The sequence below is a fragment of the Cyclopterus lumpus genome, chromosome 24 (genome assembly GCF_009769545.1).
Source record: "Cyclopterus lumpus isolate fCycLum1 chromosome 24, fCycLum1.pri, whole genome shotgun sequence".
In the NCBI taxonomy this organism is placed as follows: Eukaryota; Metazoa; Chordata; class Actinopteri; order Perciformes; family Cyclopteridae; genus Cyclopterus; species Cyclopterus lumpus.
In genome coordinates this window covers 12,075,840-12,091,106 of record NC_046989.1, presented here as the reverse complement: position 1 = coordinate 12,091,106, position 15,267 = coordinate 12,075,840, and the positions used below count along the sequence as shown (strand labels likewise).

General features: G+C 43.5%; 1 protein-coding gene across 3 annotated transcripts; it reads left to right on the top strand.

Annotated features, from left to right (window-relative positions):
* Positions 1–5,918: 5,918 nt before the first annotated feature.
* Positions 5,919–14,793, top strand: prdm1c (PR domain containing 1c, with ZNF domain). 3 transcript variants are annotated; one of them, XM_034527982.1, is made up of 8 exons: positions 5,919–6,380; positions 7,728–7,967; positions 9,397–9,516; positions 10,456–10,708; positions 12,250–13,277; positions 13,467–13,595; positions 13,908–13,968; positions 14,108–14,326. In XM_034527982.1, exons 1-8 carry the CDS (start codon positions 6,354–6,356, stop codon positions 14,215–14,217), a joined length of 1,968 nt encoding a protein of 655 aa, XP_034383873.1. In that variant the 5' UTR covers positions 5,919–6,353; the 3' UTR covers positions 14,218–14,326. The 3 variants fall into 3 exon arrangements, with proteins under 3 accessions (XP_034383873.1, XP_034383872.1, XP_034383870.1); XM_034527981.1 differs by having other exon boundaries at positions 5,920–6,380; positions 7,709–7,967; positions 13,908–14,793; XM_034527979.1 differs by having other exon boundaries at positions 5,923–6,380; positions 13,908–14,793.
* Positions 14,794–15,267: the final 474 nt, after the last annotated feature.

Here is a 15,267-nt window from a genome sequence, read left to right as displayed (position 1 = left end):
ATGTAGGAGTGTCAGACACAGACAACAGACACGGTGGCACCTGGTGATGTCATTGATGTTGTCACTGAGTGGTAGTAAAGTTCCCCTTTTATAATGGACACCATTCCTGAGCAGTGGACTCAAACCATTTAAACACACTGTATTGAACTCCTATTGTGCTCTTGCTCAATGAGGAAATCACAATATTACATCATCATCAACACACAGTCTATGAATGCAACATGTATGCTACATATTAAAGGTACAGTCCAAAAAATATGCATATTAATTTCTTTGTAGACAGTTACATGAGCAGATGGATACCACTCTCGATATTTAAAGTGTTGTCGATCTTATCTTATTAACTCGGGAGAAAAACATATAAACGTAGCCTATCTTTTGGAACTATTCCACATTTATTTAAGCATTTGAAGTCGGCCACCAACAGAATGAACCTCACACTCTGACTTCATGATACTGAAAGTCTCAATGAAAACTCTTTCACCATCATTATTGATGCAGCGACTGCCTACTGCTATTCCGAACAGGTTTCACTTAACCTTTGAAAAGGTTCATTTAGATATCATGAAGAAACAACTGTGCAGGTGATCCATGCCGGTAACACTGACCACAGTCTGATGACACTGACACGAGATAAGAGGCAAACAGCAAATAATGTGCATGCATGCATACGCATACGCATATTGCATCAGCTCATGCAGGGGTCACAGTCGGTCTTCCTGTGTCTTTATTTGGGATATCAAGAAGGAAGTTGTGTGTATGTTTCTCTCTCTCACTCTGTGTGTGTGTGTGTGTGAGAGAGAGAGAGAGAGAGAGAGAGGGGTAGGGGAAACTCTACCCCGTGCCACAGTGGCAGCATGGATCAGGTTCACCTCTGTTTGTTCAGTGACCATCCAGAAATATGGCAGGAATCTGAGAACTGCGAGATACCCGAGGCTGAGCTGAACCGGCTAGCTGCAAATGGACAGAGACACAGACCATCAGACAGGCCTTCACAAGAAATGCATCACATTCTACATCGATTGTCACCATTTCTTGTAACTTCATCGCGATTAAATAGTACCAGTTTGTTCTTTAGTTGGGGAGAGGGGAAAACGTTTTAAGCTGAGTGTGTTTGAGTCAGCGTGTATACGCATTTGTTTGCATCCTTCCCGGATGATGTGTCTCAGTGCTGGTCACTGTTACAGTCTGCCTTAGTAATCAAGAGGAAGACAAAACAATGCGAGCAGCCTTTTAATAAAGTCAGGTGCGGCTCCTGTGGGTCGGACACTTCCTTCTAAAGAAGTCAGGCGATCTGGTGTTCAGGAGGACAACAAGTAAGACAAGGTGACTGTAGTTCTGCAATTTGAGAGAAATTGAGCTGGAAAAAGCAGAGGGGCAAAACAAAGCATGTTGGGCAATACTTATACGGCTTCTGGGAACAGTGTAAAAGTGGTTAGAGTGTCTGCAGCATTTCTGACGAAAGGTCATGTTAAAAGGAAATGATGTTACATCATTGGCAGAGTGTGCAAAAGGGAAACTCAAGACCAAATACCCAGAAATGATATTTTTATATTTATGACATAATGAAATTAGTGGTCAAAAACAGTGGGTGGAGTTGTCGGGGGAGGGTGGTGGTTCTAATGAGCAACAACTCCAATGTGTCCGCCTTCGTCTGTGTGTTTAAAAAAAATCTTTTTTAGTGAATGCTCAAATGCTGGTTCATTTAAATACACTTTAATATTCACATATTGTACAAAACACATTTCTCAAGATTTGAGACATCAAGGTGTGATAATAATACAGATAATTTAGGATTATTATGATGGATGTGAAGATAACCAGGGGCCTGATGGTTAAACAGCAAGGACCCTGGAAAAGAGACAACATCAACTGGTTAATTGTGTGATATGGTATTCACCAGAATCCTCATCTAGGGGTCTTGACAGCTGGAACAAGACAAAAGAGGACAAAGACAATCTTGGCTGTAACTAAAGTCCTTTACTTAATCTTGTGATGCCAAATGTCGTATCTCCTCCCCCCGAGGAAGACCATGAAATGTGGTTGAAAGCCGTGGTAAAAGCTAGTACCTTGTGAAACTATGTTTGCGAGGGCACAAATAAACGTTTACGCTTATCATTATGTCAGTGACACAACCAGAAAAACGTTATCACAAGTCAGTGCCCATAGAATAAAAAAATAGACTTTTCTAACATATCTGAAAGGTGGAATGCGCGGTTGTCATATTCATATGAAGCAGACCGTCTTATATAACAATATCGAGGATGAATAGCTGCAATGTGAATCTCAACTAACCATGCATGTGGTTATTGTGACATGCACATCCATACTGCATGTGTTTTGCCCCCATCCATGGCCATCACAGCTGACTACTAGAGCAGTGTTCATCAGCAGCTGCTCTCCCAGTTAATCCAGAGCCACGTTAGTGAACCCGGGAGAGACAGATTGACACTTGACAAATGTTCCAGACTGGAAGGTGAATTACGTCAATTACACTGCAGACTCCTCAACCTGACACCCGGACTCACTTTCATATTCTGTGGACAAAAGTCACCTCACTCTCTATCAATACTAATCATAAATTAAAACCTGAAGTGGTAGTGTAGGTCTCAAATTGAAGTATATTCAAAATGACATTTGACTGACTTGATTACATTGGCTGGCGATAGATTAGCGTTATACTAGTTGAACGTTTAAACGCTAATCCTTTCTTGGAATAGTAATCCTTTCTTGGCCCCCTGGAGCACTGCGTGTGCAGGTGTTGTCTTTGTAAGTCCACGCGTGTCCTCGCTTTGTCGTCATCGTTGGACATTACCTCTCATTCACAGGTTACAGACATCTACCTTGTGGGTCAGCTGAGTACGGCGATAACGTTTTCTCCTCATCTCTGTGGGTGGTTTTGTCAGGATTTAAAAAGACATCTGTTTTGAAGTGCAGTAGCATTCCTCTTAGCCCTCAAACCATGATAATAACCCTTGGCCTGTCAACAGGAGATCATCCACCGGTTGAGGGAAGACGGTTGGTAGACTAGCTGGGTGGTGTAGTGCTGACATTTACTTGCATTCACACCTAAAGTGGAAAACACAGGGGATAAAAAGATGGAGAGAGACAAGTTCCGTCACTGTTTTTTCTGTTCAGAATACATTCATTAAGTTCATATTGCTCCTGTCATTTCAATATAGTGCATTTGAGGGATTTCCCCACCACACGCTGAATAGAGTGCAGGGCAATGCATGGCAAAGGGAATCACTTAAAGCAACATGAAATGGACGAGGAAGCTGACAGGGCTGATAACAGCACAGTATGGTGGGGGGAAAGTGAGGGTGACATGGGTCGGAGTAGTGGGGGCTGTGACAAGAAGATAGTAGTGATAGAATGCAACAAATGTCTCCTTGAGTCTGCCATAAAACTTAAAGAAAGGCAGAGGTGGAGGTTGCGTCAAACATTTCAGCTGTAATGGGTTATAAAATAGCCTCAGCCTCAGCCATGTCTGCCAAAGAGCATTGTCCTCCTCCTCGGGGGAGGTGACGGGGAAGGAGTGGTCGCCTTTAATCCCGCTGCGAGAAATGACCCGAGGCAGGTACAGACTCAAGCATAGAAATTACAGGGCTTAAGATACCTACGGCATTTACAGAGGCCCTGAAGGCACCCTCAGTCTGTGTGCAAGCAGTTCTCCGTATTCTTTCTAGTTTTTGGAAACGTGCATCTTCTGCAAACTATGAAATGCAAGTGTTCCTTTTTTATTGTTGAATATAACCACAGAGGTTCACAATTGTATCCCTCTCTGGGATTATATATATATATATATATATATATATATATATATATATATATATATATATATTATATTTATATATATATATATATATATATATATATATATAAATATATATATATATATATATAAAATTATATTATTATATATTAAAGAAGAAATTGCACATGTATTCCTCTACAAATGTATAGTTGAATTCATAAGCAATATAATGCATGATTGCTCAAAACAATACACTCAGGCTTTTTGATACTACAGCTCTACTTGGTAGATTATGATGGATGATGGTTGAATTTAGACAGATGTTGCCAGTGCTGTTGTGTAACTGACATCACTGAGTCCGACAATACAACTCATCTCCGGCACACTCCCGAAGACCCGTCGGTGTGCCTGTTGCCATAAAGCTAACATCTGTAGCAGTTCATGTGAAACTGTGATTTCCGCTGTGGCCCTTGTTCGGCAAATGTCGAGGTGTTTCCCTTTGTGGGCATGTTCTACATTGCTATCCAACATGTTTCAATATAGCCTATCAATGGTTCTACCAGTGAGCTTGTTTTTCTTGTCTAACATAGTAAATTACATTTGCTCACACTTCTTTTTGCACGGTCATGTTCATGTCACATCCTGTCCTTCTAAGAATGTCGTGTGAAATATCAGGTAAAAAATACCAACTAATAAATACTCACGCTCAAAGGCATACGCCCACACATAACCAACGTTATGAGTGCAATCTCGGCTCAGAGGCCTCTCAAGGACTCATAGGAAAAGTTCATGTGGTCATTACGTGAATTACTCACACAGTATGTGAGTAATAGACGTAGTAAAGAAAAGGTTCAGATCGAGGGCCATTACGAAGGAAGAGGAGGTGGAGCAGAAGAGAGCTGAATAGAAGGTGGTGACTGAGATGACTGAAGGCAATGACAAAGAGCAAAACAGCGAGAGAGAGAGGTGGATTTAAAATTACATGGTGGCTCATGTCAGCATCCCTAATTAGCAGCTTGGTCAGGTGTGATGAGTGATACAGGAAGCATGAAAAGAAGGAAGAAACGGAGCAGAAACAAAGGACAATCTATTAATCCATGTGACACATGGTAATGCACAACGGACTTCCCTGAAGTGGAGAAAGTGGAATATGGCAAAGTTATTGCTACGGATGGAAGGAGGCTCACAGACACGTGTCAAAAAAGCGTAGATGACAAATCGGAAAATTCAGATAATTCTTCAGCTGGCTGGCAGCCTGCCAAGTTAAATGTTGCCTCCGGAGAAAAGAGCCATAGGGGAGTAGACCGGCGTGAAAGCCGGGCATCAGATAAACATACAGCATGACATAAGTATCAACCCATTCTGGATCTCTGCCCCACTGAGCAGTGCAGGAACACACCTGGACACAAGTCTCCTGAAAGTGAAAAAAGCAGCAGAAAACTCACCCGATCAGTATATGATCACACGGCTTCAGGGTGTCCAAATTACTATTATTACTATTAATAATAATAATAATAATAATAAGAAGAAGAAGAACAACAACAACAACAACAACAACAATCTTAATAAGATTAATAAGAATAAGAATATATTCCATTGATTTAAGTGATGGCATAGTTTCATGTGGCAGGAGCTTGCACTTCTGAGTAGCATTTATCTTTTAATGGCATACATATTTTTAGGATAATAATAATCTTAATTGTACCTTATTGTCCTCTCTGGAGCTCAACATTTGTACAAGTATCTGCATCCGAGAGTCAAAGCGGCAACACCGACACATTTAGTTTAATATTTCAGTCTGCAGCTGTTGCTGTGAGGAAGAGTTATTTATTACATTTGTTATATTCAATAAGTGTCACTTAACAAAACGCATTTAATTCATTTTAAACTGACCAAAACACTCACGATGTGTGACTTGTTCCTGAACTATGATTAAAAGATTAAGTGTAAAGATCAAGAGTTGTTACATCAGTCTTCTTGGTGGTTAGTGGTGTGAATATGGCTTGCTGCATTTAAACCAATAAGATCTCCTCCGACAAATTAAAAGCTGAAACTGAATTGAGATTGCCGTCTTTAAAAGGGAAACGTTTGAAACCTTGCCTCACACTATACACAAGCACCAACATGACCTCATCTCCTCCATGCTGCAGATATGCCTTCTTCTCACCCAGAGATGGAGTGGGTGACTGTCAGACAATGAAGATGTATTTGTCTGATCCGGACATAGCTGTGTGACAGCCAGTAGCCCCACGCCCGGGGCAAGAGAGTGACACACACACAAACACCCTCCAAGGAGGAGTCATGGGGCAAAGGGGAGGAGGGGGGAGGGAGAGCAAGAGGAAAAGGGAGTGTATCTCTCTCTCTCTCTCTCAGTGTCTCAAGCACACACCTTCCCTCCTCCCATGCAAGAAGCAAGAGGAAGAGTCAAACACTTGAGTGTTTAGTTGCGTGGCCGGTCACACGCAGGTACACAGGATACTGAGGTGGGCTGAGAGACTACAGGAGAGACAGAGAGACACAGAGAGAGAGAGAGACAGAGGACAGCCACTGGTTGCTCATACTCAAGCTTTCAAGGAGGGTACGGACAGCCTGCCTTATGTGTGGCTCCTCTCAAGGCTTCACAGTAAGTATGCATCTTCCTTTAAAATCATCTTATTGATACGTATGTAGAATATATCTTGTTCTAATGATCCTATATTATTTACCAGTGTGAACTGTTACCCGGTGGATTATCATGTCAGCGTAAGGTGCAAAGAGTGCTTTCTGGAGTCAACCTGTTACACGTTGAGAGCTACACAGCTGTGCGAGGTTGACTCATATCTCAATTTTCAGAATATATTTTCTGCTGTATCACTGAAACTGGGTTTCGGAGTGAGCTGTCTCATTCCGAGTCAGCTGTGGTGACCAAACTTCAGAGGAAAATAGAGTGAAACGTATTTTCTTTTATCTGCATTCCTTTTGTTTCTCTCCCTGAGAATAAGATCAGATATATATATTTTGTTATTGCAGTAAATGTGCCACTGTTGAACATGTATGTCAGATTACTGTGGGAGTTTTGATTCCTTGACAAAACCCTTTTTTTTAACTTCAAAATGGGAATTACGGTCTTTCCATTAAGGCAGGTCTTGAATTGTAAGCCATAACCCCCGCCCCCTTGTTTCCACTTTACAGGATATCACATGAGTATTAGCAACACACAGACCTTATCTATCACAATCTCAGAGACAAACTGATGAGCCTGAAAAGGGAAGTTCTGAGAGGGCACACATGAACACTGTCTTTTAATCATTAGATCTTATATCTTCTTCTCTTTTACTATTTCATTGTTTCATCCCATCAGTCGGTGCCTTTGTCAGAGAAGAGGTGGCTGACAACAATCTTCCTACGAAGGGAGGGATAGACAGTGAGGAGCAGACAGAAAGAAAGAGAAAGAGACTTTAGACCTGGCTGAGAGCCAAGTCCCAGTTAGTTCAGAGGAAGTCTGGTCGATTCACTGGAAGCGCTGCTTTCCTTGTGAAAGTGGTCCTGCTCCGGGGCTGACGTACACAGGAACCTCCCTTAGCCCAGGGGTTGTGATTTGGAGAGAGGATGTATGGGACAGTGGGGGCAACGAGGCAGCGAGGACGAAGGTTCCACTTTGAAGTTTGTTTGTCCGGTAGTAGCAGTTGATGGGAAAGGTAGATTCTCCGCCACCTCCCTAACGTCCCTGACTTGCTCCGGCCTCCTCTGTGTCACATCTCACTCTGAGATCTAATTTTAGCTCCATTCAAAACTTCACTTCCCTTGGTACTCCATCTGTTTGTTTGTTTGCTCCGGGATGTTTCCCTGATATTGTGACATAAAAGGAAAAGTTAAAAGGTGTCTTTAGTCAAAAATCTGATCATCTGTTTTGTTGTTGTTTTTATAAGATATGGAATGACGGACATTTGACAACATGTTTCCCTACTTTATGTCTCTATCTGTTCTGCAGGCCTCCTCTCAGTGCACCAACGCCATGTTAACCTCAGAAAGCTCACCACAAAGCACAGGGTCATCGCAGCATGAGACACAGGATGCCGACATGACATCATGGAGCGAGGCAAAATTTGAGGAGAAGTGCACTTACATCGTAAAGGACCAACTTCTGGAGGAAGCGTCCGAAAACAAGACACGAGCTGAGAGATCCTTACCCAGAAACCTGGCCCTGAAACGCTGCCACAGCTCCGCAGAAGTACGCAGCTGAGCACATCTTTTTTGTCTCTTTGTTAGTCAAATTCAAAGAAAGTGGAGTTTAAAAGAGTTCTTACAAAAAACAAACGCAGGAAAAATAATCCCAATATATCTAAGTGGTATGTAAGCATGTACTGCAGTTGTTTATGTTTTGTGTAACTACCGGCTCCTTGCGTCACTCCAACATCCTTCCATCCACTCATCCATCCTCAGGCGGGAAGTACGTGACATGTTGTTGTCTAATTTCAGCCTTTCCTCGCTGCTATATGTGTTGAGGCAAAGACGGAGAAAGGCAAGGCCCTGAGCGCACAGCCTGAGGTCTCTATGATTAGTAACTACCTCAGATTCCCAACCCTTTGTCCCAGCACACCATTTACACCGTAAAGCAGGGCCCCAGTCTGGATAGCACCATAAACAATCTTCTGAAATAAGTAGATGGCAGTTATAGGGATATAAAGTGGAGGATATTTTATGTTTAACTGGATGGACATTGCACATAGAATCGTAAATACATGATAGAAGATTAGCCCAGTAGGACATCCATGACAAGGAAACTTTAGGTTTCCTTGTCATGGATTAGGGTTGAGCCTCTGTAGATGAAAAATAGTTGTCAGGTGGAGATCAGAAGAAGTGGCCTTGGTGTAGCAAAATCCCTGTCGCACCACTTTGACCTTCTAATGAGGCCGGTCTGGAGTCTGGTTGACACCAAAGAGCAGGATATGTTACAGTAATCTGTGACACAAGGGCACCTCAAACGGTGCAGTTTGACAAAGCCAGGGTGAAACTAGCTGGATAGACTGGAGGCAAACTAAGCATGTAGTGGTTGATCCAGCTCCATACACCATGCCAGTCTTGCTCCAAGATGAAAGAGAGAATACATTACCATTGCTTTAGGGGATTTAAACCCGGAGCTCACAGTGCAGTTGACTGGTCGGGGTGTGCCCATGACACCTTATCCTCTCTCCCATATCCTAGAGGCTTGACACAGAGGGGTGAGTTTCACACCTGGAGGTAGCAGAACAAGAGTGGTGGTGAAATTGTAATAGTGACGAGAAACTAAAGATAACATGAGCGATTGGCTAATGAAATATTCAGCATGTGAAGTAACGGACACGTTCTGTCACAGAAAAATTCTCCTTTTTTTCTCTGGGGAAGATTTGTCATGACAGCCAACATATACCAATAATAACTTATTTCTTGGTTGCTTATTTAAGTTTTCTGGAGATTGTAATTTTCTAGTGAATTGGCCCTTTTTGTTCATCAAACCAGCACGGGGTGAAGAGTGAGATAAGAAGGACTCTATTGCCAAGAATCTCATCCCTCTAATTATGTTTTTCAGCTCTGCGTGCATCCGGATTGATGCTTGCTCAGGCCTCCAATTTGTGAGCCACACTGTTGTTTGATGATTTCATGTTCTCCTTGTTGAACAGGTGCTCGGGGTGAGCAGTAAGGAGCTGATTCCTAAGGGAACACGTTTTGGCCCTCTGGTGGGGGAAGGCTACACCAACGAAACGCTGCTGAAAGATGCTGACAGGAAATACTTCTGGAGGGTAAGTGAGCTGCATGTGAATCTCAAATGTGTCTTAGTTTGTGTTCACATCCTGTATCTCCATCTGAAGACGCTGCGCTGAGACTGTGGCGTGGCACGGGTTAGCAGTTGTGGTCAACGCCTGACATCCTGTGAAAGTATAACTCGTCCTGCCAACGATTGGGTACCTTTTAAATGCTGCCACATCTGATGGGTTTAAATGTTCATGCTCTGTAAATGTGTATTTTCCGGTTCCCTGCATCGCTGCCTGAGGTCACACACACACACACACACACACACACACAGCTGTTTGGTTTCAGTGACGCAGCGGTTCTCCTCTCTCTCGGCAGCGGTATCGCTGCCAGTAAATACACCATACATATGTCCGCACTTCTCCAGACTCATAAACTCTCACACTGACTAAGCAAGGAAGTGGCTTTGAGCCTGAGAACTGTTATGTTACAAATCAGCAGCACAGGGACATCTTCCATTACACACAAGCGCCTGTGTAATTCTACAGTTTAGAGTCAGCAACCTTGAAATCCTGCCACCCCAACCAAAACTTGCAACAGCCATAACACAGACAATGTGTTAACATTACAACCATGACTCAACATGCACAGCTTCAAAGAGCAGACATCACGAAGAACCATTGAGTTGAATTTAAATTGCTTTTTAAAAGGTCATAAATACGTCGCGACGAAGGCGATAGTCGTAGTGGGCGAGATAGTAAACCCATTACTACAATCCAGTCCTACGGTGAAATACTAATTCAGTGATGCTTCTGTGATTCTAGATGGCTTGTGTGCAGTACGCACATATCTCTGCAGCAGCATCTCAGTATTTACCATAAAGGCATCAGGAAACCTGTGACATCATGGTTTCAGATTCAGAGCATGTCATCATCAACTGACATCACTCAACTTGTTATATATATATATATATATATCTCACACTGTAGGTCTTCTCGGGGGGGCATTTACACCACATCCTGGATGGTTTGAACGAGGAGAAGAGCAACTGGATGCGCTACGTCAACCCAGCCTGTTCTGTGGAGGAGCAGAACCTGATTGCCTGCCAGAGCGGTTTGGAAATCTACTTCTACACAATCAAACCACTTCAACTGGGCCAGGAGCTCCTAGTATGGTACTGCCCTGAATTTGCACAGCGCTGCAACTACCCTCCACTGGGCCAACTGGCCATTGACAATATTGGTAAGTGTGTGAGTTTTTTTTTTTATCACACTTATCTTATCTTAGGATGGTGCAAGGACTGAGGGTTTCTGGACACCTTAAGTTAACAAGAACCCTTCCTGTGCTCAAACTGGGAGACACATCTCTTATTATGGAGTAAGGCTCCCAATCAAAGTGCAGACCGACTGACACACTCTTTGTATGGCCCTTTTGTTAAAGCAGGACACACAAAGGAGGAGAGTCGAGTCCTGAAAGCAAAGATGATCTGTCTCCAGGTATAGCCACAGTACCTGTGTAAGATGAGACTGATTTCAGGACTTTAGGCTATGTTACGGTTTCCCTTTTTTAACTCCACATAGAAACACAGCTGGCAGCTCCTTGGCAGACAAAGCTTTTGGCTTTCATTCACAAACACAAAGAGTGCACATGCTAGTAGAGAGCTTGCATGCACACACCAAAATACTCATCTACACGCTCACAGACAAGAGGTTGCCTGAGGTGCTGACAGAATTCTGGCACGACTCCTCTTATTTATTTGGCTCTTAAGGAGGAAGAGAAGTAGGAACCGCTCCAGTGACTACTTGAACTTCCTGACAAGACGACCTGCTGACAGATTGATATCTCACTGAGTGTCGGCTGTTTGTTTGCAGAGAGCTGGCCTCTCAGGAGTGGGGGAAGTGTAACACGGGGAGCACGCAGTAGATAAGGGTTGCTCTGTGTTCTGTGGGTTGATGTCGATTGTGTCCAGGAGTAGGTGAAATGTGCATGCATACTTTTGTTTTTCGTCTTCCTCTGTTTGGTAAATTGCGTCATTCGACTATGCCGGTGTAAGTCAGTAAAGCATCTCTCCTATAGTGACTTCGTTGGTAGAGAGTGAGGTGAATTGCTCAGATGAAATACAGGTTTGGATCCTGGTTCATGAAGTTGACCTGTGTGTAGACTTTAATGGAAAATAAACATTATTCTTAGGTCAATTGTTGATGGGTATATTTTCCACACCATCGAGCATCTCTTAAGATTATTTATATCTGGGTGAAATCTTTGGTTTATCAGTTACTTTCAGATAAAAAAGTTTCTTATCCTGTGAATCCTGTCCTGCTTATAGTGGAAACTACTGGCCAGCGCTCTGGCCAATACAAATAACATACTGTACCCACTAACTCCATGCTATCTGTATCCTGATCAGACACCTATTGTTACACATGTGGTGTCCACTTTCATAGAGTGTCAGGGCACGTCTGGGAGATGGTGCACAGACAGGCACACACACACACACGCACACACACACACACACACACACACACGCACACACACACACACACACACACACACACACACACACACACACACACACACACACACACACACACACACACAGGATAAGGCTTTGGACTAGAGTGGGAACCAATAGCAGTTTAGGTTTTAACAAGCAGTTTGTGTGCGTGATCACAGGAATGTTACGGGTGTATGTGTCATTCAAAGGAATGGTGATACTGTTACTGAATGTCTAAAAATGAGTTAATATGTTTCTGATGTCATTTCTTCATGTATTTGTCCCACAGAAGAGAGTCAAGCACAGGAGAAGACAGCAGGGAAACGAGGACACAGCGTCTCTGAAATCCTCCGGGATGAGCCTTCTAAATCCCTGACTACCTGCCCCAAACGTCCGGATGGTCCCTTGTCTCAGACCAACCTCTCAGCAGTTTATCCCCTGTGTCCCCGCGTTGTGTACCCAATCCAGCCCCACTCAGAATCCATCCATGGCCATAGATATGCAACTCTACCACCTCTGTCATTCTGCAGCCCTTCAGCTGACAGAAGACCGGCTCTAAGTGGTCCTGTTCCCTCCAGTTTGCACTTCAGCTTCCAGCACAGTCAAAGCCCTGTGATAGCCAAACCGTACCAAGAGCCTGCTGTGCATGATCGAGTTCATCCAGCTCTGAGGCATTCTCCATATCTGCTGCCTCACTACTCACTCGGCCTAAACAGCGTTCTACCTCACTCATTCCCGTACTACAGAGATCGACTGAAACCTCACTCAACGCTCTCATCTTATGTAATGCCTTTTGACCGCTTTGCACATTTTCTTCATCCTCTGGCCAACAGACACAAAGACATGACACTTGCACTAGCCAACACCAAACAAGACCTCATCCTTTCACCAACCAGTGAGCACAGAGACAACAAGGACCTTGTATCCGAAAGGACAAACTACCTCAGGTTAACCTCAGATCACCTCAGAGATTTCAAACATTCTCCTCCCAGCCATGTCCAAGCAGACCTCTCAATACCGGCCACATCCAGTGTCTCATCCGTGGTCCCCTCCATCCGCAGAGCACTGCCCAACCTTTCGCCTGGAGGATGCTCACCACCAGTTGGTGTGGCCGCCTTTTCAGACTGCCACCCTTCGAGACCTACCTCTGCCACTGAGAGCAATACTGAGGATGCAATGGACCTCAGGAAGATCAAACGAGGTGGGCAGATTGTCGGGTACAAGACCTTGTCTTACCCCCTCACCAGGCAGAATGGAAAGATCCGGTATGAGTGTAACATCTGTGGAAAGGTCTTTGGGCAGCTGTCCAACCTCAAGGTAAGCTCCTCTTCATCATATAGTTAAAGAGGATGGAAAAAAGCTTAAATACAGTGGCTGTAAACTAACTTGCACAACATTAAAAGTGACTAGAGAATTTTAGAATGTACCAGCCATCATGGTTTCTTGAGTTTGATAGAATGAATCAATGTAAATAGTGAATACTAATCTCAGACATGCTATCCTCAGGTGCATCTGCGAGTGCACAGTGGAGAGCGTCCCTTCAGGTGTCAGACCTGCAGTAAGAACTTCACTCAGCTGGCCCACCTGCAGAAACACTACCTGGTTCACACTGGAGAGAAGCCCCATGAATGCAAGGTATGGCTAGATATTCTGGGAAAGATGTATTCCACTATTACATCTGTACAATAGATATGTGGTTGGAGCCAGCAGTCAGTTAGATTCTTATAAGGACAAGAAACGTGGAGAAACATCTTGTCTGGCTCTGTCGGAAGATTACAAAATCTGCCTACCTCTACCTCTGAAGCTCACTAATTAACATGTTTTAGATTGTTTTTTTTCCCAATCCCTACACAAATTGAAGTGTAAAAAAGCACTGAGATTAATACACCATTTTACGGTGTGGTATCTGTTTCTAAAACATATTCTCCTTGGCTCTGTTTGACACAGGTGTGCCATAAGCGATTCAGTAGCACTAGTAACTTGAAGACCCACCAGCGGCTACACTCAGGTGAGAGGCCTTACCAGTGCAAGCTTTGCCCCGCCCGCTTTACTCAATTCGTCCACCTCAAGCTCCACAAGCGCCTCCACACTGGAGAACGACCTCACAGGTGTCCGTGCTGCCCCTGTGCCTATCTCCACTACTGCAGCCTCCAGGTGCACCTCCAAGGCTTCTGTCCTCTCTCCCCCTCGGCCTCCCGAAGACATTCGCCGGAGGAGCTACACCAGGTCAATGCAGAGATCGAAAGGTTTGACATAAGTGAGGCGGCAGAGCAGCTCGAGGCCATGGCTGCAGAGGCCGAGATGGACAAGGGGGATGTAATTGACCTCATAGAGAAGATGGAGACTCATACCTCTGACCACCATGATGGTGAACAAAGGGAGAGTGAGCTGGCCAACTACAAATCACCAAAAGATTGTTCTACTGATCTGCCTTTACCTCTGCATTCAACCAGCATCAAGCTGGAGTCAGGCTGCATATCAGAGCCCTAAAACAGCCTTGCTAATCCAGCCATATAATCCTTACAGGTCAACTCAGCAGCTGCCTGTTACTGGCCGATTTGAAGTAAAGCCTTATCTCAATCATGGATGGCCTAGCCTACTCTACACAGACTGTAGCGTGTGAAGAATCAAGACTTTACCAGCATTGCCTGGGACCAGTGACTGGATTGATTTAATGTATACATCTTGTTAATTTATTCTGTAAAACATTAATCTCAAAATGTATAAAATCAGCGATTTGTGACATTTTCTGCATTTTTTTGTATCTCTAGAACATCTTCATTGAACAACATCTAAACATGTGCTTTTCTATAAACTGAGTTTGTCACTGTGAGTGCGTCTGTTTATATGTGTGTGCGTATTTAAGCCTCTTATTTAAACTATGCCGTGTCAGTGAGCTAAGCTTTGAAGCTTTGATCACAGAAGAAACATCACTTGTTTGCATGTAATGTGTATATACTTGTCTTTGTGTGGTGTACTAATGTGGGGATGTACATAAACATCCTGTTGTGAGTCGTGGGCCACTCACCACCAGTAAGTGACTACACTTCACCCTGGGAAAAAAAACACACACAACAAAATGATCTTCACTATCAATAAGATCTTGGTGCTAATTTTGTCTGTGTAGTTCTATATTTTGGTGTCAGTATGAATCATCGGACATTACACCCACAAACGATGACTACAGTTTATTCCAAGATATAAACACAGGTGTTAGATCATTTCTGACTCAGCTTATTGTAAAAGAACAAGTACAGAATATATATCTTAGAAAAATGTTTTAATGCTTTACAGAAACACACAAATA

What these genes read in the sequence shown, in the direction of transcription:
- prdm1c (XM_034527979.1), top strand. Translation starts at nt 6,354, where the DNA reads ATGTGTGGCTCCTCTCAAGGCTTCACA. An exon ending in GCTGCCACAGCTCCGCAGAA is followed by an intron (nt 7,968 to 9,396) that starts GTACGCAGCTGA and finishes CTTGTTGAACAG; the next exon opens with GTGCTCGGGGTGAGCAGTAA. An exon ending in ACTGGCCATTGACAATATTG is followed by an intron (nt 10,709 to 12,249) that starts GTAAGTGTGTGA and finishes TTTGTCCCACAG; the next exon opens with AAGAGAGTCAAGCACAGGAG.